The sequence below is a fragment of the Lagopus leucura genome, unplaced genomic scaffold (assembly GCF_019238085.1).
Source record: "Lagopus leucura isolate 7727_CA_CO unplaced genomic scaffold, USGS_WTPT01 Super-Scaffold_100015, whole genome shotgun sequence".
Taxonomy (NCBI): Eukaryota; Metazoa; Chordata; class Aves; order Galliformes; family Phasianidae; genus Lagopus; species Lagopus leucura.
Window position 1 is genome coordinate 15,507,865 of NW_024962269.1, and position 23,848 is coordinate 15,531,712.

Here is a 23,848-nt window from a genome sequence, read left to right on the forward strand (position 1 = left end):
ATGGCTTTAGTGCTGTGGGGAACAACGGTAAGGAGAGCCTGCAGGACAGCAGCAAATCATCAGCAGATCATCGTTATCGTGGTACTTGGCATCACTGCAGCTATTCCCTTATCACAACCAGTTCTCCCATGCCAACAACTGTTCTGCAAACCCAGAATGCAAGCCTACAACCTCACCCACGCTGCCAAACCTGCATTTCTTCTCCATGTAGGTCTGCTCTGTGAGCACAGAGTAACCCTGCAATAGGGCTGAGTGCTCCAGCAGTGCTCCCTGCCTCACTGGCACTATTTCTGAAGACAATTCAGACAGGGTTTATAAGATATGGAGGTAATTTAATTTTCTTTTTGATATTCAGAAATTCTTGCATAATAAAGCACAGCTATTCGTGGTTTACTTGTGCTATGCAATCAACTGCTAAAATTACCACATTCATTTGAAGTGCAGAGCACTGCTCAAATTATGTAAAAATGTAAAGAAAACTTCTTTCAGTATGAATTCCCATCCACAAAATCAGATTGCTTTTGTTGATGGGGCCAATATTAAATTAAAACCTCCAGGTCTGTTATATATTTCTACAAGTACAATATTAATACATTTTCAAAAGTTATTGTAAGCCTCCCTCCAAAACCGAATGCAGTAAGTTACAGTCATTAGTGCCAGACTAAAAGATCCAAAATGATGATAACCCTTCAATATAACAACTATATTTTTGCTTTAAAAAGCACTTTCCATTGCTGCCTATTAAAGGCATGAATTAATAAGGCATGGTTCCCAGGAAACCTGAAAGTAGAGAAACGGTGCCTATTTCCACGCTTGCCACTGGCTGCAATTCTGACGATAAATGCAAGTTTCTGGCACAGGACACACACAGCCAAAGCCAGAATGAATAGCAAAAAACCTGCCGTGACGTAAATCAAACAAAAGGTCCCTGAACTCACATAATGTACAGCTGAGCAGGATTTGGCCTAAAGCGTTCGTGCTACAAGCAACCAGAAATACTTTTGAAAAGGCTTTGTAAGTTAGAGCCGCGGGTCTGCGTGCGTCTCCAGAACTGGCTCTGGAGCCAGAGCTAAAATTATCTCCTTTGTGGCTCCGTCTCTCGGTCATCCCAGGTTAGCTGCTGCGAGGGAGGATCGCTGACAGCTCAGCGCCAGGCTCCGGAGCTGCAGGCCAGGACCCCAGGAGCCGGGTGCGAGGCCAGCTCTGCGCCAGGAGGTTTGCCCTTTCTTTGCAGGAAGGTAACTGAGAAAAGCACCAGGCTCCTGCTCTGCCAGCCCAGAACACCAAGCAGCCATCCCTGTGTCCTCCTGACTCCAAACTGGCAGTTGTTGCTACTCAACTGGCCTGCCTCCCTAAGGGAGAAATCTCATCCTTTCTCAAGGTTAACAGAAACTAACAGTCATTTCTCAATTACATGGCTAAACATAATGAGGAATCTGTGCAGCTTTCTGTCTTTTTTTTTTTTTTTTTTTTTTTTTTTTCTTTTGAGTGACAGCAATATTCTGCTCGTGGAAGACACACAATAAAAGTAAAATTACAGCCGTCTGTTTTTATCCAAATCCCACTTTATCACTTGAAGTTTAATATATTTTACTCTGGAATGCTGTCTAATATGCTAGTTGTATCCTGAATATGAAGTAACATTTCTGAATGATATGATATTGCTTCCCTCTGTGATCTATCTTCAATTAAGGGATGCTCTCAGGAAATGACACTTTGGGATCAACAAATGCCAATCTTCCACCTGGGCAATTTTTGAGAATAAAACCCTCCATCCCACCAAGCCCACTTTGACTTTTACAATTAAATTACATTTAATAGAAACATTTCAGTTGCCTAATTTCTCAGTTCTGTGGGCTTGATACATGAAAACATTTACTGGTTAATAATTTCTAATCTAATAAATGAAAGAAAGTGATTTCAAAAAATAAATAAAAGGGAATCCTGATAGAAATTAAAAGGGAGCGTGGAGCTTTCTTTTCTGATAAGAGCTTGTGACCTCTCTTTCCTGTAATAGAAGCCAGTGACTGCTTCTGCAAATTCCAAATGCATATAAACTAATTCAAGCCAAAGCTAACTTAGATTAATTAAAAGAAATAAGCTATAAAGAGAGTAAGGCAGTGGCTGCTGTAATACTTCAGGGATTTCCCTAGAAACTGCCTTTAACTTTCCGAAAACACTAAACAGGAAAACATGTTATTCAGAGCAGAGATGGAGAATTAACACTTTGCTCACTCTGGGAGCAGTCCTTCCCTATCCAGCCTGGAAAGCACTGGCACGATCCATCGATGGGGTTGCACGTCCCGTTCTCGGTGCACTGGCAGAGCTCAGCACAGTTCTTCCCATATTTTCCACTGGGACACACTGGAAATACAGAAGAGTTTAATGAAGGCTTCATAGTGAGTATTAGGAAGTCACAGGATTCAACATTTAGCAATTAGAGAGAAAAGTAATTATGACATTTTTATTTGCTGCAGACAAGAGGGCAAATTTTTTATGGAAATAAGGAAAAGGCAGAAGAAAGCATTCACATCCACTGTGTTTGCTTATTTCCCAGGCATAAAAGCAGTGTGAAAAAGTCATCTTGAAATCCGTTTGCCTGCCAGAAAATGAATCTAATACAGCCAGAAGATTATCATTATGGAAGGACGCTCAAAAGGAGCAGGTATTGGGGGAGGAAGAGGAGAACAAAGCTGTCGGTCCCCACAGCTAATTGCTGAAGTTGGAAGAAAAGAAACTCTGCTTTTCTTCCAGAATCGTCATGTCGCAGCCTGTGAACAGTGACATAAAACTAACAGACAGGTATATCTTCAGCCTCCCACCGAATTATTGGAAATCTTTACCATTAAAGTTGATGGAAAGCTCTGCTCAGCAATGAATGAAACGTTTAATTTCACTGCTCTCATTGGCTGCGTTCCCTGACAAAAACAGATGTATTTTCAAAACAAGATAAAACACGCCGTCCATCTCTGCAAAGAGTGTAACAAATGGAACTGGACTTCCATCCTTACAAATAACAGCGATGTCAAAAAAGTGATTAAGGCACTCCCTGAATTATGCAACCAGTTTACCACTTCAGCCTCTCTCTCTTGCTCATATGCAGTCTCTGCAGGTGACCTCAATCTACCCTGATTGCAAATCAGCTGCAGATTGAAATCCTGAGCTGTGACTCATTTGCTTTTTTACAATAGGCCACCTTCCACTCTTACTATGGCAGAACCCTAGGAGTGGTGCAAAAACAACAGTGCGTGGTCCAGCTGCAGGCTTATCTGTAGGAATGGATAAAATTGGCTTTCGAATGATGTGCTAAACAGAACAGTTCTCTACCTGAAAAGAGATAAAACTAAATACAATATGAAGACACAATGAACAATACACAGACACAAAGAGAAGGAAGGAAAGAAAAGGCCTCATATCACAGAAAGAGCAGAAACTAAAAAGATCTGTCAGGTTTTCATATGTGCTACACAATTATTCACTTCCAGTGCTCTATACAGAGCAGTTCAATGCAATATTTTTATTGCATCTTTAAGATGGAGATAGATAACATCACTTATAGGAAGCCTGGATTTTTTATACATACAAAAAATAGTTCTCAAAAGACTTACTTAAAATAGGAGCTGATTTACACTGCAGTGCAGAATGCTAATGAATCAGGAAAAGATTTGTGATCCAAACACTGATGCTGACAAAGCCAACAGGTCACACTTGATAAAGAAACGCTTCAGTCTGGCACAGCGAGAGCCAGCAGAGGGGTTCCTACCATGTGAGCACCCCTTGTCCTATGAAATAGCATGCAGCCCTCCAGGGTGGCAACACAGAGGGATTACAAAGCCCATCCTGCCCCAGGGGCTGCTCTCATTAGGTGAAGTATCCCAGCCCTGGACTGACACAGGGACTCCCTTGTCAAGTTGTGAGACCCAAATACAAGCACTTCTCAAAATGCTTCAAACATTTCAAACTAAGCTGCAGAGTAAGGACTAACACTGCCTTCCTCAGGACCAATCTGATTGTACGACACAGCCAGCGATGTTAATTAGCAATAAAAGCTCTGAAGTGGGACTGCAATTCCCCGTAGGATGTCAGCTGTGCTCTAGCAGCGATAACATTGTTCTAGCAGCGATAACATTGTTATCAATCCATCTTGCTACATGATTGGGAAATATATTCATAAAACAGCTGCTTAGTTGTGTGCTGCTTTGAATCTGTAGTACAACCATGTTACCCTGTGCAGTTTCAGAGGTTACAAAGCTCTGTGCACGCACGTGCTGCTGCTTCTGGAGTCGCATCCCTGCTGTCAGAAAAGGGACAGCACAAGGGGATGGAAATTCAGAAGTGAAATCTTTGTTTCACGTTTTTCTAATGGCAAACATTAATTAGCATTTTTCTTTCGACAAAATAAAGTTACATGCTAATTCATTATGACAAACTGCAACACAAATTGATTTTAATTAGGACATGAATATTTTAAAATTAATTTGCCGGGTAGATCAACATTTCAAAGTAAAACCAGAAGTGCTGAACATCTGAACAAAAATAAAATAGAATTTTCTTAAGAGGATAATTAGCCCTGCTTACGCTTTGAAATCTGGTTAACTTTTCATATAAAATGGACAAATTCACTGAAATATGTTCATTTTAATAAATTAATTGGTATAATGTTTAGTTGACTATATGGCATAGGGAAAAGAAAACATGGTTACATTTAATCTGTTTAATGACTTTGCCTAAGTACTGTCTGCAACTTCTAACTTCCCCAAAAGCAGGTCATTAGAAAGTGTCAGTTCAATTTTTACAGGGATGGTGACTTCACAGGGGCAGCGGCCATTAGGAATTATCTCTTTTAAATCTGCAGGCAGAAAATACCCCCAGAGGTATGCAGCAACTCAGGCTCTGCAGAACACTGGAAAGATTTTAGGATAAGACTCAACACGGAGCTTTTGGGTAGAAGTGGACTGCCTTCTAGAGGCAAAGAGTGCAGTGATGGGCACAGGGAGAGCACAGGTTACCCTTAACCTGTGAACATGAGCTCTTTTCCACTGCCCCTTGATGTTTCTGTCTCCTTGCTCCTGTGTTTGGGTGTTGTGATTTCAGCTGTTCCCACAGTCACGCTCTAGGTGTTGTTAATATTGCTGAGGCATTAACTCAGTCTTTGGGTTGGTGTACCTGAGTTTGCCTCCACCTCAAGAAACAGAGCTCCTGCTGAAAGAGCATGTGAAAGTGTCATCAACATTTAGGCTGTGACGGGCTTAGCAGAAAGGAAAATGAAACCACTGGATGGCTGATGTATTTACAGCAGGTGTCTCACTCCATATTCATCTCAACACGGCAGACCTGTTTTATTTATGAAAGCAGGATCACATCAGATTTACAAAAGGGTGACTAAGTACCTATTTGCATTTTGCCTCTGAAATAAAGAATTTCTTGTGATCTGAACTGCTGAAACAAGAGAAAAAAGGCAGTCGCATTGTGATCAGTCTTGCTACAGAGTCACAGACACAGAGACTTAGGAAAGGTGGGGGTGTGGGGGTCCCAGGCTCCATACCTTGGTTGCAGAGAGCGCCGAAGAATCCTGGCAAGCAGTCGCAGTGCCCGGACACGTGGTGACAGGGACCACTGCTGTGCACGCACTGAGGGCATGGCTGGCTGCAGTGGTGTCCATAGAAGCCAGGGGGGCAAACTGAAGATAAAACAAAACAGGCTGTCTCAGGTTTTCAGAAGGTTTCTCACTGCTGAGAGCTTTAGAATTCTCTCTGTCTTGATCTCAAGTGAATAACATTTCTTCATTTCTAAAAACACAAAGTTCCATGAACAGCATAAAATAGGAAGCCTGTTGGATTATCTCATGTTGAGTCTCCCTGGCCACCTCCAGCTAAGGATGTTCACAACACATGGCAATGTAAGACATCTGATGCCCCGTATCCCATTGATAGACATGGTTAATACCCAGAAACATCTTCCAAAGCTTTTAACATAGGCACATACACAAAGCATAGGAATCCACCTTACCATTTCCTTAGGAAATTAAGCTAAGAAATCAAAGGAGTATTGGGAAAATCTCAATATTCTTTCTTCTAAGTAACTACGTGAAAAGCTGATTGCTCATTTCTAAACAGATTAGGTGCAAGACCTGTGCTTGTGTAGGACAGTCAGTTTATACATGCCATTGCAGGAGCATCTGTCAGTGATGAACAGAATCTAAAATGGTAATTATGGGAACAGCATACAAGAGCACCTAATTTGCATCAGTAATCACACTGGTTAGCTGAGCAAACTTGTCATGAACTATGTGCTTAGAACTTGGATTGAAATTACTGTAGAAGCTGTTCATAAGACAGGGCCCCCAGCAAGACTGGGGCCCAACGTCTCTTACAAACACGCACTGTTCCATGTAAGCACATGCAGACTGAAAAAGCCCTCCACTGTCCAAACGTTCACTGCTACAGATAAGAATAAAATCCTCCATGGAGTTTCATTAGCAGTACAAGTGACTTCATGTGTTTTTCACTCCCACGATTCTCCATCACGGAGCTCTGTTTCAGTGGTTACTGTATCATGTCTGCTCTATTTTTTCACCAAATGAGAATTTCCCTCTCGGTCCGTATGCTCACAGCAGGTGTCAGGTTCTTACACCGCTGCACATTTCCAGCTGGAACTCAGCTGACAGGTTTGTTGATGACGCACTTGCTATAAAACAACCTGGATCATTCCTGGAGACATTTCTGCAGGCCTAAGACCGATAAAGCATCCCGGTGTCTCCTGCAATGCTGATTGCACAGACAGAACTACCCGGACGGGTATTGTCTACAGTGCTGCCATGTACTAAATTCTGCTTCTAAATCACTTTCCAAGAGGGAAATGGGAATGATTCTGAAAGCAAACTTAGCTGAGATGCAGGTAGTCTTGAACTTGAATCCTGCAGAAAAGCAAGCTGAACTCCCTGGCTGTGCATCTACAGAAGGGCAGTTCAGCAAAACAGAGAGCACAAGCATCCAGAGAAGCCCTCTGCTGTCATCCCCAAGGGATGGAGAATTTCTGCCCATTAGTTTTTCAGCAAATGTCTTCAGAGAGCAGCCTGATTATGGGAGTTTCAAGCTGGGGACATGGTTTGCCTCTTGTAGCCTGTGTGCCATGAGCTGATAAAACTAAGCAGGCTTTTTTTTCATCTCAGAAAGGCCAGAAACTATTAACTTCTGGACGTTTTGCACTCTTAGGGTTTCAAATTTGTAAAACAATTTCTTCCCCAATTCCCAGAAGCTCTGAGCACCACATTTCAGCCTTAGAGAGAGGTTTTACAGTTATATAGACGTGCTGAAGCACCTGGAAATTGGGGTTTATAATGGAAATGCTTATAGGCTATTAACTACAGCAGTGCTAGAGGTCATTGTTATAATGGCTTTAAATAAAAACTGTCAGCTACAAATTATTTTTAGAGATGAGTGTGCGCTAGTGTCAAGTGTAACCAGTGAAATCAGGAGGGATATACGAAGTGGGCATGGAGCATATCTTACGGGAAGAACAAGGGCTGATGGAAAAAGGGAGAGAGACCCATTTCTTGTTTACATAGGAAGAAGGTTGCATCAGTTTGGATCAGTGAACACGGGTCCCTCAGGGGCAAATACAGCTTTCCAGGTAAAGTAAATGAGAGGATTTTTATCTCCTTGACACATTTTAATATGTAGCAGCAGAGCATCAGACGAGAGATATTTCTGGCTGCCGTGTTTCTTTTTCTGGCATGCAAGAAAACGTCGCCTTGTTATTTTGATAGCCAACACTCATCTACTTGTCATTATGTGATGGGCTGTAGCTGACTCGGCTTAGCAGGTATCCTACAGCTTCTAGTGCATATCTATAGAAGCTTGATTCTACCCACGTCTTGCCAAGTTTGTCATGCAAAGTTGTCGCTCCTTTTTGAAGGACATGGCTTAGTGGGTATGGTGATGGTGGTGATGGGCTGGACTGGCTGATCTTACTGGTCTTTTCCAACCTCAATGATTCTACAGTTCTACAGTTCTGTGATACTCTTAGGCCACATGTGTCCTCTTGGTACTGTGGAAGGCCAGAAGAAACAGAAGGCAACACTCTACCCAGCAGAGCCTTGTCTTCTTGGCCAAAAAGCATTTTTGGGCTAAGCCATCAGCTCACGCCACTCAGAAACCCATGGCTTTGTCTGGTACCATAGATAACATTCTATCTGCTTTGCTTCTGTCAGCACATCCAGGGGAAATCTTACTTCTTTGGCACAGGGGTCCTCTGTAGCCAGGTGCACAGTCACAGGTGCCGTCCTCTGGAGAGCAGGATCCACCATTCTCACAGCTACAGGAGATGGAGCAGTTCGGTCCCCAGCGGCCCTGGGTGCACATATTGTCACAGTGGATGCCTGAAGAACACAACGGCACTCATTAGGTTTCACACAGCTTGCACTGCTCAAGGAAACGTTTGGGTGGATTGACACCTTGCAGTACATCACAGAGCAAACAAGCGAGTCTGGAAAAAGAAATCGCTATTCTTTTATCTGCTTCATAAAGTGAGAAGTAAGAAAATGCCAAAGAGGTGAGTTCTGTAGGTGTCAGTGAGCTCCTGTGCAATCCTTAGCATCGTTTAAGGAAGCTCTGCATGTCGTCTGAGAGATGAAGGTCAGGAACTGCTTTAAAGTCACAAAGAATCTCAAATAATTGGCCTGGAAATATGCAGTTGATTGAAATCTGATTACTTAACTGTTGTGAACTGGAAGACTGGGAAGAAAAATTCGAGGTTCTGAAAAAAAAAGAAAAAAGAAAAAAAAAAAAGTCTAGTATTTGGTTTCTTGAACATGTGCAAATTCAGTTCTGTGCTGCACATTGCTCACTTCCTGGCTCACGGCACAGTGCTCAGGGTTATTATGCACTTACTCCACATCTACCCAGAGCTCTCTGAGTTCTGTGTTAATGAACCGAGCTCTGATCTAGCAAGCGGCCATATGTGCCATAGACTGATCATCTGCATGTTAAATGGAGGCTGAGACCTGCCAATCTAGCTCCCAGTGACTCCCAGGGTTGTTGTTTGATATTTATCATTATGAAAAGCAAAGCTTGGAAACACTGAAGGAAGCAAACAGCCAGAAAGCTTAACATAAGGCTCTTGGCGTCGTTTCAGCTGGTTTTTGTTTAAACTGGTGACTTTTAAAAACAGCCCTACGCCGTGGCTTGTCACATGGATGTAAGCTCAGGATTTGATCCAGCGCACTGCCACTTGCTCAAGAGACTCTTACTCCTCCGGGATAAGGCATCACCAAACCTGCAATTAGCAGCGCTATCTGCATCATCAAGGGCTCCTTGGATAGAAAAAAATTTGGAGGATCGTGAGCTAAAAGAGACATTAAGCAGTGCAGCTGCAGGGAGTGGCGTTAGCAGCAGCACACTGAGTTACTGATAACGACAGAAAAAATGAATCACAGACTGGCTTGAAAATGTTCCTAACAACATTAGCACACCGGGTGCTTTACGACTGCTCCACCAAGATTTGATGGCATACACATGCCCTGGCTCGACTTGCAACACGAAGATGTTCTTTATCATCCATGCACATGTCCCCGCTGCATAATGGGATAAATGCAGGCAAGGACCCTGAGAGCCCCAGCCAGAGGCTGGATTAGTGCATGGCTAAGGAGAAACACAATCCCAAGTCATTTCCTACACCTCTGATAACTTCATCTGGATGCTACAGGTAATGGACTGCGTTTGTGAAGCTGCGATCTGTATGGTCACCAAACTTTGAGGATTATTAAATCAGCTAAAAGTCATTATAAACACACTTACAGTGCAGTTTCAAGTTGGTTTTATAAATCTCTGAAGTTAATACAGTAAGAAATACTGCAGAGCCAAAATTTCCCCTTTCTGAAGATTAATCACACAATTATAATGTCCCTTCCTAGAAAATCTAACCGAGTCTAGCAAAAATACAGTTGGAAATGGGGTTTCTAGTAATATGTGGTCATAGTTTTATTTATAAAGAAGCATGGTCTGTGTTATAAAGCTTAATAAAAACCACATTAAAAGACAGTAAGAACATAATACAAGCTCAATCACTTAATATTTAAGAAAAGATAACTGAAAAAAAGGAGAGCAAAAAGAGAGGAAGAACATCTGTATTAGTAAAACCAAGAAAACCAGCAGCTTTAGCACAGCCCTCCCTACTCCCTAGGAAATCCCTGCATTATGTGAACAGTAAATGCTGTGTAATACGTAATACATCTGCAGTGCTCTGTAATTAAAAATTAATATGGTAAATTGTAAGTAAATAAATGCATTTCATACTTGTGCATCTTTGTATGATCATTCATAGCTTCTAAAGGCTGATCGCAAGCTCCCAGAAACGAAATTCAGACGCAAAGTGGGAAAATGTGCCTCTTTTCCTCCTGACTGCAGTATTAAAAATGCAGCTCTCTTATTGTGAATGAGCTATTTATAAATGGAGACAATTAAGCAGCATTATTTCCTGTCTCTTTCAGCAAAGTTTGGGGAAGAATGACATTGACTCCTTTCTCTGGTAAGGTAGCTGAATTAGGATGCTGTGACTGTCCCTTGCAGCAGCAAAGTCCTTCCTTTAGTAATGAATAATGAGGGATGTCTTCCCGCTCCTAACGAAGGCAATGAGTCATTGTGGAGCTGATTGTTGTAACAAAATGTAAAGGGAGGGGAAAGGAAACCTTCTAGAAGATGCTGATACCCATTACAGATTGTATTTGTTTAATAATTTTCGGAAGACAACCGAGAAGGAGCCGCAATCAATTTTATTACTTTATATTACTCCAAGTTAATTCTCATGGAAGACTTCATTTTTGGAGGCTCCTACACGCATTGAATTGCAAATGTAAATGAGAAGTTAAAATTGCATCTGGACATGCGTGTCTTACGGAGCTGTGCTAAAAAAAAGCCCCTTAATTTTACAATTCCCAGACTTGGCAGCAGATGAAGGAGGAGTCTGTTCCTCCCTAACTACTGAACAATCGGAGGCAGCGAAGCAGCAAGCTTTCTGAACATAAAACTTTCACCTTTGCTTGGGAACTTGTCCAGAAATATAAAAAATGCTGAAGTTGACACATCTCGTCTTTATCTCACGTCACATATGCAGATTCCTAACTTACGAACAAATTCCTTGTTTCAAAAGCATGATGTAGAGATTAGAAAGACAACTAGCAGAAGAATAAGCCCCCAAAGCTGCAAGAAGCAGTTCTATACATAAACTCTATTGCCTAGATACCAAGAAATTCTCTCACCGCCTGAGGCTGTGGTTCACAATTGCAGACACTAGCATGAAATTATGCTTCCAAGACCTTCTTAAACAATGTTCTGGGAGTGAAATGTAAGTGAAAATCACTTAACTTACATAAAAATCATAGTTATTCACCCTACATGGCGGCAATGGGCACCATGCAGTAAGCCAGAGCCAAGGCAAGAGCTGGATCTGCTGAGGCTTTGAATCCAGCCTGGAAACAGCAGCCACGATCCCCCCACCCCAGGGTGGACTTGGGGTACTGCAGACACTCTCAAGCAGGATTTCCAGGTCTATCCTTTCAACTGCTCTATTCACAGAATTTACTCCCACCTGCCCACACCTTCTAACTTTGCACACAATGGGCAAGAAAATTGTACTAAGTGCCTGAATTGCTCTTGTGTATGCTGTGAAAAACACAACCTTCACCCACCACAGCAATCACAACTGCACTCTGTTACGGAATAACCACACAGGAGAGCAGTTCCACACTGTCTGTGCCTAAAGCTATTTCAGGATAATTTGTTACCAAATAAATTGGCCAGCAGTGGCCAAACCACTGCTGCCTCGGATTGGGAATATCTTTGGTGCAGGGATGGGCACCACAGGTGGCTTGTGCGGTGATCACAGAATCAATGACGTTGGAGAAGAGATCCCCAAGTCCAACCCCAGCCCATCCCCACCATGCCCACCCACCATGTCCCTCAGTGTCACATCTCCATGGCTCTTGGACAACTCCAAAGGACAGTGACTCCACCACTTTCCCTGTTCCAATGCCTTACCACTCTGAAAATAATATTTTCCTAATATTCCACCTGAAATGCAAAGAGGAAGATGGCATCCTGACTGGCTCTCTGTATTAAAACATACCTGTGAAAGCATCAAAGCTAGCATCCACACAACCACCACGAAGAAAAGTGAGAACAAGAAAAAGGGGGAAAAAAAAGCCCACAGCCAAACCACTGGGATATACAGCATCTGCTGTAGAGAGACTTAGTATACTGCTTCCATTAATAATCCTCAATGGCTTCAATGAAAGTTTGTCAAAGTAATGCAGATTTAGTACTGCCTGTAACTATATCACACTGAAGGACTTCAGAAGGTGAATTTTTGGAAAGGCAGACAGAGCAGAATTCCCTTTCTTCCCCCTCCAGCTTACGCGTGCAATTGCTCTCAAGCTTGGGGATTACCTCCCTGGCTCTTAATAAAGCCTGCTATTGTTTGTCTGCCTCGTCTCTGGATAGTTGGAAACTAATGCTCCAAACACAATAGAAGAACAAAATTGGAAGGAATAAATGAGAACCTGTGCCCCACGTTTGACCACAGCAATTCCCATGGCAGCAGTTCCTGCAGCAGGACTGCTGCACTGCCCAGCATCACAGAGTTTTTCAGGGATGGAGGAACGTGATAAATTACAGAATGTCGGTCCCATCCCCCCATGTACTTTCTATCTACCAGTGTACAACTGTAATTACTTCTCTGAATAAGATCTTCTGCTTTTTTTTTTTTTTTCCTCTCCCCAGTAATCGCAATCTAAAGACAGATGCAGCATCAATTAGCATGACAGGAATGATCTCAGCAGACATTTGAATCCAACACAAACATTGTGCTCTCCTCCACCTGTCTTTCAACATGACATGAAGTCATAATAATCTCTTATCTCTGGCATTTGAATAGCTCTGGAAAGAGTGGATTTTATGCACAAACAGGCACTGGATTTTGGCAGTGCTGTGAGGCCTGAAGTTTGGTTTATCACACTGGCTTTGATTGGGAATGCTGAACTTACTGGTGGTCAACACAGCAATTAGGGGCACAACCTCAACTGCAGCAACACTGCTTCAATAACAGAAAATAGCTTGGCAATTAGAAAGGTGATAATGATGGCAAGGCTATTTTAATGAGGCTGGAAGCAGGGCAGCAAGCACCTGATGGCACTGAAAGGGGTATGGGAATATATCCTGACTGGGATCCCCAGAATGGGCTGCTCCTTCATGCAGTCCCTCCTCTGTCCATCAGAAAGGTCTGTCCCTTCTGCAGACATCCTTTGGTGGCTGTGCCACACTGAGGTCCCCTGGAAGTCTTGCTTTGGTCTCCTAATTTGTACATTTATTTCTGATAGTGATTTCTGTATTTATATGTTCACCTTTTGTTTAACCTCATTCTCTTCTCTTTCCACAGTACTTACTGCTGTTACGTTTATGTTTCATCTATAAATTCTACTTAAATCAGCATTGTGTTTGAGATTAGATCAGCATGCTTTCCTAAGTGAATACTTTGCTGCTTCAGTCTATAAAAGGTAAAAGAAAATTCAATAAGAACATAAGAATAAAGCTGTCTTATTAGCTCTGGATCAGTTGTTAAGAAGGTGTTATGATAGCATCCGAACACGAGCTCGTAAAGAATCCTTGATGCTCTTCTATCATCTTTTGCATTATAATGTTTATTCCTACCTGAGGCAAAACTCACAGCGCAATTCTTGATAACTCAGCTTTTAAGGATGACAAAGAACTAAAAAATCGGTTTGGGGAGGGCAGCAGATAGAAGAAAACATAAAGGGATCTCCCATAAAATTAAATGGAAACATTAAGAATTGATGGCTGCTCATCCAGTCAGCAAATAAGCTATTTTTGTTTTTTATAGCAAAACTATTCAACAGCAGTAACAGCAGCCGCATTATCTACAAACTTCTGTGCTGTTTCCAAAATACTCTTCTAACTGTAGAAGTTCTTCCAGGCCTGTGCTGCGGAAACCTTTCAGCCATGCTAAGCATTGCTCACCAGTGGGCTTCAATGGGGCAGCTCCTATGTGAGACACCCATCAGTCTAAATGAAAGCTCCACAATCTGGCCCTAAATAATTAAGAATAAGCCCTTCCCTGCAGCCAGTGAAATATTCTGAATTGTCTCTTTTCTCATCATTGCATAGGCGATTTATGCACCCATTAATGTAAGTGTTTTTCTGAAAGTAATATACTTGCAGTCTAATGCACCTCTGTGGAGCACTAATCCTACCCCTGTTTTTAATTATCTAGAGAAAACTCCAGATATGAATCACCTAACTCAGGGAATTTATGCAATAAAAGCTTTTGAGGCAAGAACCTACCTCATAAGAAATGGAGTAAGTCAAAATGTTTGCTAAAATTAAGGATCATCCAGTTCCCTTTGCTACAAGATACTCTCCTGGGTGCACTGCTGCAGGAAGAAGAGCTGCCAGGAACAGAAAGGATATTGGAGGAAAAGCACTGACAGGAGGCAACCCCCACCCTGGCTGCCTTCACCTCTAGCACACGTCCTTCCTAATTCTTGCTTCTCAAACTCCGGCCATGATATCAGGCCAGGGAGGAGCAGGAACCTGGGGAAGATGCAAGCAGGCCAAGAGCAGGCGATCAGGAGGGAGCAATCTGGAAGTGGGAAGAAAACGTATTTCCTGCCTTGTAAAGGTTCAATCCCCAGGCCAGGAGGTGGGAACACAGTTTAGCAAGAGCTGTTGTACAACTGGACGTGTGCAAGGCTTCTGTGCTTAACATCATTGCATGAAAGTCCACTTTTTCCCCCTTGTGTAGGAGAAGGAAGAGATTCACTTTTATCACTGCAAACACTTTTCACCGGGAGCATCTGTACACAGCATTTCAGCTTCTTGGCTGTTTATTGAATGATCTCTCCTTTTTCTTCCTTCGCAGACTGCATGCCAGCATCCACTATTTAGTCTGCTGAAATACTCGCAAATAATTTTTTCTCTGCTTCTCGCCCACATTTATTTATAGGTGAATGCATTGTACACACAGCCAAGCTTATATATAGAATGCCTCCATATTAACATGGAAAACAGCCGAATATCTCTAGCCTCAAACTTCATTTTTCAGAACCTGTTAAATTAGTTCAACCTCGGATGCCACCCAAGCTCTATCTTCTCGTATAATTTAAAAGCTGTCCTTTCATAAGTGAAAATAAAACCAAAAATAAACACAAAGCTAAATGAACTTGCATCTCTTCTGTATTTCTAAGACTAATGCCGCTTATCATTTGCATGCATGCTTATGTTTAGCAGTAGGCCTGCTGCAGGTTCTAATTATAGTGTAAGGGTCTGATCCAACTCCCACTGAATGAGTGGCAAAAATCCAACTGATTTCATGGAAGGTGAAATATGTACTAAAACTGGCACAGGACAAACACAACCAAACCCCCCTTAGATGAGAATCTGGAGCCTCCTAGATGCCTGCCAAGGAAGGCGCTGACATAATTTATGTCAGGGCATCAATGATGTCTTTGATAGAACTTCATAATTCATACTTTTGAAAATTAGCCCTCTATCAGCAGGAGCCGTACTTAAAGGTTCCTGTCAAAGAGAGAATTTTTAAGCACAGCCTGACATTAAAATCTTATCAACTCACTTGAAATTAAGTCAATGAAAAATTAAAGCTAATTTCTAATAAGCTTATGTTACATTCATAGGCTAAAGGACACTTGTCGAACCCAGAGAGTAAGCACACCTTTTCATATGGAAAAGATTTTCACTTTTCAAAGCTGAGGCCAGAGGAGAGACTAAGCTGCCAGAAGAGAGACTAAACTGCATCATTTTAGACTGACTCTTAACATTTCTAGCTTTTTCTGCCTGTTTAAAGCTAATGTAAGGATACAGAATAATCACAGAAATAAATTATTAATTTAAAAATCTGGGATAAGACTGCCAAAAGTGATAAGTGCAAAATATGGTTTAGATAATGGGATTAGACATCTAGAAAATGCATGTTTAATAGGAAATTACTATTGCTCCATTCTGGTATTTTAGGCTTGGTATTACAAACCAAGGGAGCGTGAGAGAGCACGACTGAAAAGCACGACAGAGCCAACCCCCAGCATTACGGATTGGAACACACTGCAGATCTGCTCTGCTGTGAACCCGTAGGTACATCAAAATCAGTCCTCAATTTTCTCTGGTTTTAAAGGCGTGCAGAAAACTCAGCTACCAATTATAGGAGTGTGTGCTTGGAGATCTATTAATGGCAATGGAATTATTTTGGCTTCAAACTAGTTCAGCTGGGGACTGGATCCGGCTTTAAAACTGTACACTAAATACTGCTGGAAAAGTCATATTAATATAAACAAAATGTATTTTATGGGAAACTACATAGAAGGTTTTTTGGTTTTTTTTTTTGGTCTTGAAAGATCACCTTCATGCAGAGAACTCAGAAAAAGTGAAGTTAAAAATACTTTAGAGCTCACCGTCAAAGTGGTCACTGTTCCTTTAAAATTCAAAAAGGCCTTCCCTTGAGTAAAGCCTTATCAGTTTTACTGAATTAATGTGTCCACAGGAGGGAAGAAACATGTTTCTGTGTTTGAGTGACAGCGCAGATGTCACCTGCAGCCTGCAAATGCAGAGGCTCATTCCTCAGAGCTCCCCTTATCTGTGACCAGCTGACGCTCCTGACCCCATAAGCCCCCTCATACAATCGTAGGTGCAAATCCCTACAACCTGAGCTTACCACAGCCACTGTGCAGTGCTCCTGGACACGATAACAGACAATTAGGGTTTATGTTGTTGGCAAAGTATGGAGGTTATTGAAGATGTAAAGGACAGCGAAAGGTATATTCCCCTTTTGTGTATGTTGCAGCTGCTCTTAGGAGACGAGAGCGAAGCCTGAAGGGGAAAATACCGACATGGTAACGCGATGGATCTTCCTCTGCCACCATATTTAATGTTCATACCATCCAGATTAATTAAGGGAAACCGATGAGGAATTCCTTTATAATTTACAATGGGATGCACACTCCTTTACCTTCCATCCCACATCTACACCATCGCCACATTTCCCCACGCATTCTGGGGATGCTGACCCCTCCTGAATAAACTTAGGTGTTGGGTGGTCAGAAAAGCATCAGCTCAGCAGTTCAGTGGGATAACTGAGATAGCATCAGGATGACAGCTCTCCACAGAAACCAGACAGCGATACGAAACAGGAAAGACACAACCCAGGCTCAGATAAGACAGCATCACAGATTAAAGGAATTGAGATAAACAGGTTTTTAAGTGACCCCAACATTTACGGGAGCAGAACATATCCCCCCGCAGACTGCTTCCGACTTAATCCCACTCTAATATCTCAAAGGTTAACAAAACACACGCTGCCACAATTAACTTGAAGCACATCGACTTGTTTCAGGGAAGAAATGAGCTTGCTGTGAGCATTAGCCAGGCCTGAGGCTTTCCCTTCTGTAACGTCTGATGGATTGAGACGTGGGAGGTGGTACTGCGTGAACCAGCACAAAGCTACACGGTGTGAATTGGTTTTGGCATCCATCAGAATGCCATTTGTGGTAAGGATCAGATCAGATGTCATGGGAAGTCTTCACTCAGAGGTGGTCAGGTGCTGGCACTGCTGCCCAGAGCTGTGGGTGTCCCATCCCTGTGGTGCCTGAAGCCATGGATGGGCGCTGAGCAGCCTGAGCTGGGGGGTGAGGGGTCTCCTCCAACCCAATCATGCTGTGATTCTATGATCCTATGATCAAGCCACTGCCAGCCACTAGCTGTTTAAGCAAGAGGAGCCTGGTTGAGATTTATGACCCTACTGCTGCTACTGAGCACTCTGGAAAGGAGTGTGACCAGACTAATGCCTGCCTCCCTGCTACCTGTTTGCTTCAAAGGACTCCCAGGAAATGCTCTGCCATGCAGCTTTCCTGCACTTCCACCCTCTCTGAGGATTCAGAGTGTGTGAGATCTCTAATTAACCAAATGCAATTAGCACTGAAGCACTCCGTTTTCAAGCATCTTCATTTTAACCTGAATGTACACAAAATAGCACCTCTCCTGCAAATGACTGGTAGCTTTAAGGTATGTGTGCACATATACACACAGCTGCAAGCACAAAAGGAGTATCTATCTAAAATGCATGGCAGATCTGGAGTGGAGAGACCCTTATTAATCTTTAGAAAGCAATCACTCTCATCAGTCAAGACTTGATCCTGCTGGGGGCTACACTTCTCCTCTTTAACCTAGTGATAGACACGTACAAATCTTCTTTTGATTTCAAGGGAAGTATTTATATTCACTATGTTAAGCATATGAAAGCTGGAAATCTCCCTCACTGCAAGGCTACAGCCTTATTTTTATTTGCATCTGACATCCCCTTCCTGGGGATGCACTGCACTGTACCAGCAGCTGCAGATCTGAATTTGGCCAATGCTTGAACAAGTTTCACTTCACCTGCACCACACAAGAGCATCTTCCCGTGTGTGTGGTTTCGGTGCTGTTAGTACAGGTGCTACACTTTCCATGCTGTCTACAAGGCTCTCTGTGATACACTGTGCCTGTGTGCCTGGCTGGGGGTTTTCAGCAATACCGACACGGTGCAAGCAGCAGCTTCAGGTCTGATCCATCTCAGAGTCTAACTTCTGCCTTCAGCTGTGCACGTGCAATTAATTCCCCACTGAACTTAATGGCCAATCTACATGCATGTGTAAGCAGCTTACTGCCAGTGTGCTTATTTTGGTGCTGAGCTGATCTGCACAGCTTTGTAACATCCTGGACGGGACATGGCAATCTCTTCATCATCTTCCACTCTGCCAGGTGTTCTCTGCTCCCAAAACTAGCTTTACTGGGCTGTTAAAACACAGAAGAGTAGGAGAGCAGTGCCCTGAATAATAGACTCTGGATGAGTGGCAGTCATAACAGCAGACAAGGGTGGTAGACTGCTATTAATTTATATTGTATGTTACTCTTTTTATTCCTTTTTTTTCTTCTTTTTCCAGACTTCCTCTATGCTCCAACCATCTATCAGTCTCCCAAGGTTTATACCAGTAACATCTTGAAAACTACTTTAAAGAAAATGGGCTCAATCTTCTCCTTGATCTACACGCAGAACACCGACATCAAGGCAGGGAGTCCCACATGTGGGATGAACATACAGAATATGCTGTTTCAGATGAAGTTTTGTGGCCATTAGGATCAGAAAGCCATGTGAGTTCTCTGTCTGTGTGAGTGGGTAGGAAAACCTTCAGATGTTCCATGATGCTGAACTTTTCTGATCTTTTTCAGGCCATGCCTAATTAGTACCAAACTCCGAAAGCACAAATTTAAGCCTGAATTATTTATCACATCATATTTATAAAATATACTGCAAAACACATCATGGGCCAGTTCACAACAACTAGAAATAAGATTAATCTTTTACCAATGCCACACTCCTTAATATGAAAATATAATTATCTAGCTGAAGAGTTTCTGAAATTACATACTTTCAAAGTAGCACGAGCAGAATTTATCCTTGTGTCTCGTGTTAAGCCAAGTGGAAAAAACATTGAATGCAGAATTGGCAAAACACATGTAGGCTCTGTCTGTCTATCAGCATTTCCAGTGCACACCTTACATGGTTCTGTCAACATCTCAGCTCCAACCTGGTCTCAAATGCAAATGTAATATTTTCCTCACAGAAACGTGATGCTGAAGAAGGGAGCTCCAGAACTGCAGGGACACACTGAAGGTTAAAGTGCTTCATTTACAGCAAGTGGCCAGCAAGTTAATACACAGTCACCTCACCCAGTACAGAAACCAAAAGAGGGGCACGTCACAGAACTCATTCTTACCTTTAGTTGGAGTAATTAGTAACTGCACTTGAAGTACAATTACAGATATGCACGTGCTGTGAGTGTGGAGTATATGTTCCAAATGCCTTGAGAAAAAGCCACAACTTCAGTCTGCAAAGTGTATCTGCACTTTCCTCTGAAATGCTACATATATAAAGATGTGCAATAAACCCATACACTAAATAAATAAGTATATATTAATTCTCTGTACTTTTCAAAACCATTTTTGCCCCTCTAAGAAACTCACAGTGACTACAGGAAAACCTATCAACTGTTTTTCTGGTGGTTATAAATAAAGCACAGTACAGTTTTAAAGCCTGACAGATGGATGTGATGGCAAAGAGGCTCAAGGAATGATGAATGCAGTTCATGAGTGAAGAACACAAGCTGGGGTGGGCTGTAGTGAGCTTACAGAACGTATTTTGTAGTGGGCAGAAAGCCCTTTCCAGGGATGCATGTTCACCATCTTTGAAAAGTAACTCTGTCGTAAAAGAAATTCATATTTTTGCAATTTATTTAATTCAAAAAGGATGTTTTTCATTTTAAAGTAAAAGCTTAATTTCGTTCCTTTTGCCTCATGCTTCTAAGAGCTGGGCTGTACAGTGAGTGATGATCTGTCCATCAGAAATGGAGGACGTGAATTAGTCTAAGGCATAACTGAAGATGTGAGGTAACAGCATTCCTGCTGCTGGCTGCCTGAGCCTGCCTTGCTCCATACATTCTTCCAACTTGTGTTTGTTTGAAAAACAATTAAATTTTCCAAATGAATGCTGTTAATACCAATGCATTTTTGACTAGCAGTGCTGCTGGTGGCTCTGCAGATATAGGCAAGAATATAAGCTTATTTCCCTCTAGGGACTCTCCAGAGAGCTAGGGGGAGATTAACTCGTATTTTAGGCAGCTAAGTGTGAAATATTGGTTGGATCAATAACATGGCCCCCTCTGCTGTTTATGTCAGCTGTCAAAAGCTAGCAAAGATCAGGATGGAGTCAAGTGCAGGGCTGTTCGTACTGAGCTCTCCTACCTGGACTTTCAGACTTCACTCAAGATTTCTCTCTGCCTCTGTGTAATCAAGAGAACTCTTTATCAAACCAGCATTAATCCGCTCTCCATCGCTACCATTCTGTGCAACAGGAAGCATGGGAAAAGGGCATAAAGACAACAGTTTGTGACAAACTGGTTTGTATGATGGAGCAGCTGTAGTGACTCTCAGCATCCAGACGGCACCTATCTGCATCTCGCGTACAACGGCCACAGGATTCATTATGGCACCGAAACCCCTGTGGAAAAGGTCATTCAAGGAGAAAAACACTGCAGGATTTCCATACAATCTGCATCCCTCCCGAGCATTCTCGTTACAGAAGGCTAACATCTGGCTCCAGGTTTGGAGCCATCTTCAACTAATTTGAATACAAATTTAATAAATGCCAATTTCTGTCACCATCACGAGTGATTTAAATGCGGGTAAATTCAGCTGAGCTTGTCTCAGCCTATTACCTAAGAGTTTGCAGTCAGAAATTCAGCGCTATGACTGATGCATTAGCAATAAACAAAGAAACAAACAAACAGAAATATTCCCAAGTTTTATAGAGTTGCTCATTTTACCTGTCCAGCCAGCAAGGCAGCAGCAGTAACCGGTGACGGGATCGCACCCATCTGCGTGGTTACAGTCACAACGTTCACTGCAATTAAGACCATATGTTCCATCCTTCCAAAAATATAAATAAAAGTCTCTCAGTAATCAGTTTTTTTTGCTGTAAAATGTGCAAAATCATCTATCATGTCCCTTTTAATGCTGAGTCGCATTTTTTAAATTAACATACAGAGAAAATAGAAACAACTTAGTGCCTAAAATTTCTACAGAGAACCAAATGAGGAATCACTTTAAAAAATGATGCTCCAGAAAATGCAGATAACGCTGCAATAGCTCTGATAAAATATAGTGCAAAAGGTAATACATCGACTCGATTGCTCAAACCACAATCTGTCATTTATACATGATTTCCTACAGATATCCACAGACAAAATGAGATACTGAGCCTGTGTGATTAGCAGAGCTATGTGGACTATGGTTTAAAAGGGGATGTGAGACCATCCTGGTTACACTTACAGGGCATGGCTGGTCACAGTAGTCCCCCTGCCAGCCAGGGGAGCACAGACAGAAGCCATCAGCTGGCCTGCAGGCTGCTCCATTTGTGCAGTAACACGTCTGGTTACAGTTAAAACCCCAACTTCCACTTGAACATGGAATAGAGCAATCCACTCCTTGCCATCCTGCAGAAAGTTCGGAGAGAGAAAGATTTAGGCACATTTGCACAGAAAAGGTAATATTTCTTTACATAACAAGATTTAAAACTCTCTGCAAAGGTGTCATGCATGTTTTCCAGGCAAATCTAGTGCCTTTTTCCTGCACAGCACAGAAAAAAGAGACAAGAGAGGCGCCTTGTGAACTGCAGCTCTTTGATTCTAGGAGCCGGTTTCCTCCTGCTCTTAGGGTAAATTAAGACACCAACCATGGGGTCAAAGATTGGCTCTTTGATTATGACCTCCCAGCTTCCTCTGCCAACATCCATAGGTGGAGAAGGGCAGTGCAGATATCTCTGTGTGGCTGTTTGCCAGGTGGCTGTGTCTGATATCTCTTCAGGAGCTGCTCAGGCAGCAAGAGAGCACAGCAACGTCTGCTGGAGACTTGCTGAATGCAAGTCACTTGCCATTCGATGCTGTTTGTTTCTTTCTTACCTCGTATTTTTTTGAGAAGGCTCTTTAATATAAAGAGGCTATTACACACACACACACACACACACACAAAGAAAAAAAAAAGACCAAGACCATCATTTCTAACCATTAAGGCTCAAGTCTTAACGACCAACCCCACAATGGCTTTCATTACACTGCAGCTGCATGTAATGGAGTTGAGCAGTAACTCATGGTTTATACGCCCTCATTAAATGGGGCTCTACAGTGATTCATTAATTCATGTTTGAAATGCCAGATTTTACTGCTGTTTGCCTCACTTCTGTTTTAGGGCTTATGCGTGCTATATAAGATAGTTCATGTCGGTGTGCTGGGGGAAGACACCACTGCACATGGAACACCAGAGATTCCATGTTCCGGAGCGTGCAAGATCTCCTAAGTGGAAATAAGGGTCACTACCAAGCACGTATAGGAATTATGGACATATACGTGGCACAAAAATTGGTGATTCTTGCAATCTCCAGAACAGACAAGACTTCATGTTTCTCCAGACAAAGGACAGCCATGTCCTCAGCTGGGCAGAGGTCACTTGCACATGGGTGAGCCGTCACCATGACCAGAGGATGGCAACCAGCCAGGTGCAGCCCACTGACAGTTCACTGGGCTGAAGGAAAGGCAGGCAGGAGGCTGTTCCTTCTCAAAAAAATCACACTGCAAAACCCCTGTTTGGTGATTGCTTCACATTTCCTTTAGAAAGAAGCTGTGTCCTTGCAGGCACACCTCATTCTGGGGTCTGCTCCTGCAGCACTGCAGTTAAGCCTGGCCCTCGGTCAGGGCAGAGACAAAACATACAGTCAGGCCCTTGTTGAGTTTTGTTCCTGGGGCAGGGCTCTGAATTACCAACAGGCACAAATAAATAGCGGAGTTACTGACTGCACAGCTGTGCCACGTTAGAAGGGGAGAAGCACTGATGCCAAATTGTAGGCGACTGTTAAACGCGAATTTTGTTTACCTTCTTTGCAAATGCACAGACCATCGACGGGGGAACACGCACCATCATTTCTGCAATTACAAACTGATGAGCAATTGGTACCATAGGTTCCTGCCATGCAGGTAATGGTGCAGTCATCTCCCTGCAAACCAGAAAAAACAGAGTCAGCTAAAGAAATCTGAATTCAGGAAATTCCCATCTCTGCACAGGGAGGCTTTCTCTTCCGAAACAGTGAGCAGAGTGTTATGAGTTGATTGCTGAATCTTCAGCACTTTCAGCAGTCAGTGCGGCTTCCCGTGATTATGATGCAATTAGTGCTTTGATTGACTTGG

The 23,848-nt window shown here is 42.6% G+C and overlaps 1 protein-coding gene across 6 annotated transcripts in view; it reads right to left on the reverse strand.

The window, feature by feature from the left end:
• The window catches only part of MEGF11 (multiple EGF like domains 11), a 254,379-nt gene that overhangs the window by 28,345 nt on the left and 202,186 nt on the right, over positions 1-23,848 (reverse strand). For all 6 annotated transcript variants that reach the window (XM_042875569.1, XM_042875567.1, XM_042875573.1 and 3 more), the window contains exons 12-17: positions 23,538-23,658; positions 21,942-22,105; positions 21,437-21,539; positions 8,234-8,380; positions 5,546-5,680; positions 2,236-2,364 (exon numbers count right to left, since the gene is read on the reverse strand). In XM_042875569.1, the coding sequence (XP_042731503.1) occupies positions 2,236-2,364; positions 5,546-5,680; positions 8,234-8,380; positions 21,437-21,539; positions 21,942-22,105; positions 23,538-23,658 (799 nt within the window). The remainder of the gene's footprint in view (positions 1-2,235; positions 2,365-5,545; positions 5,681-8,233; positions 8,381-21,436; positions 21,540-21,941; positions 22,106-23,537; positions 23,659-23,848) is intronic.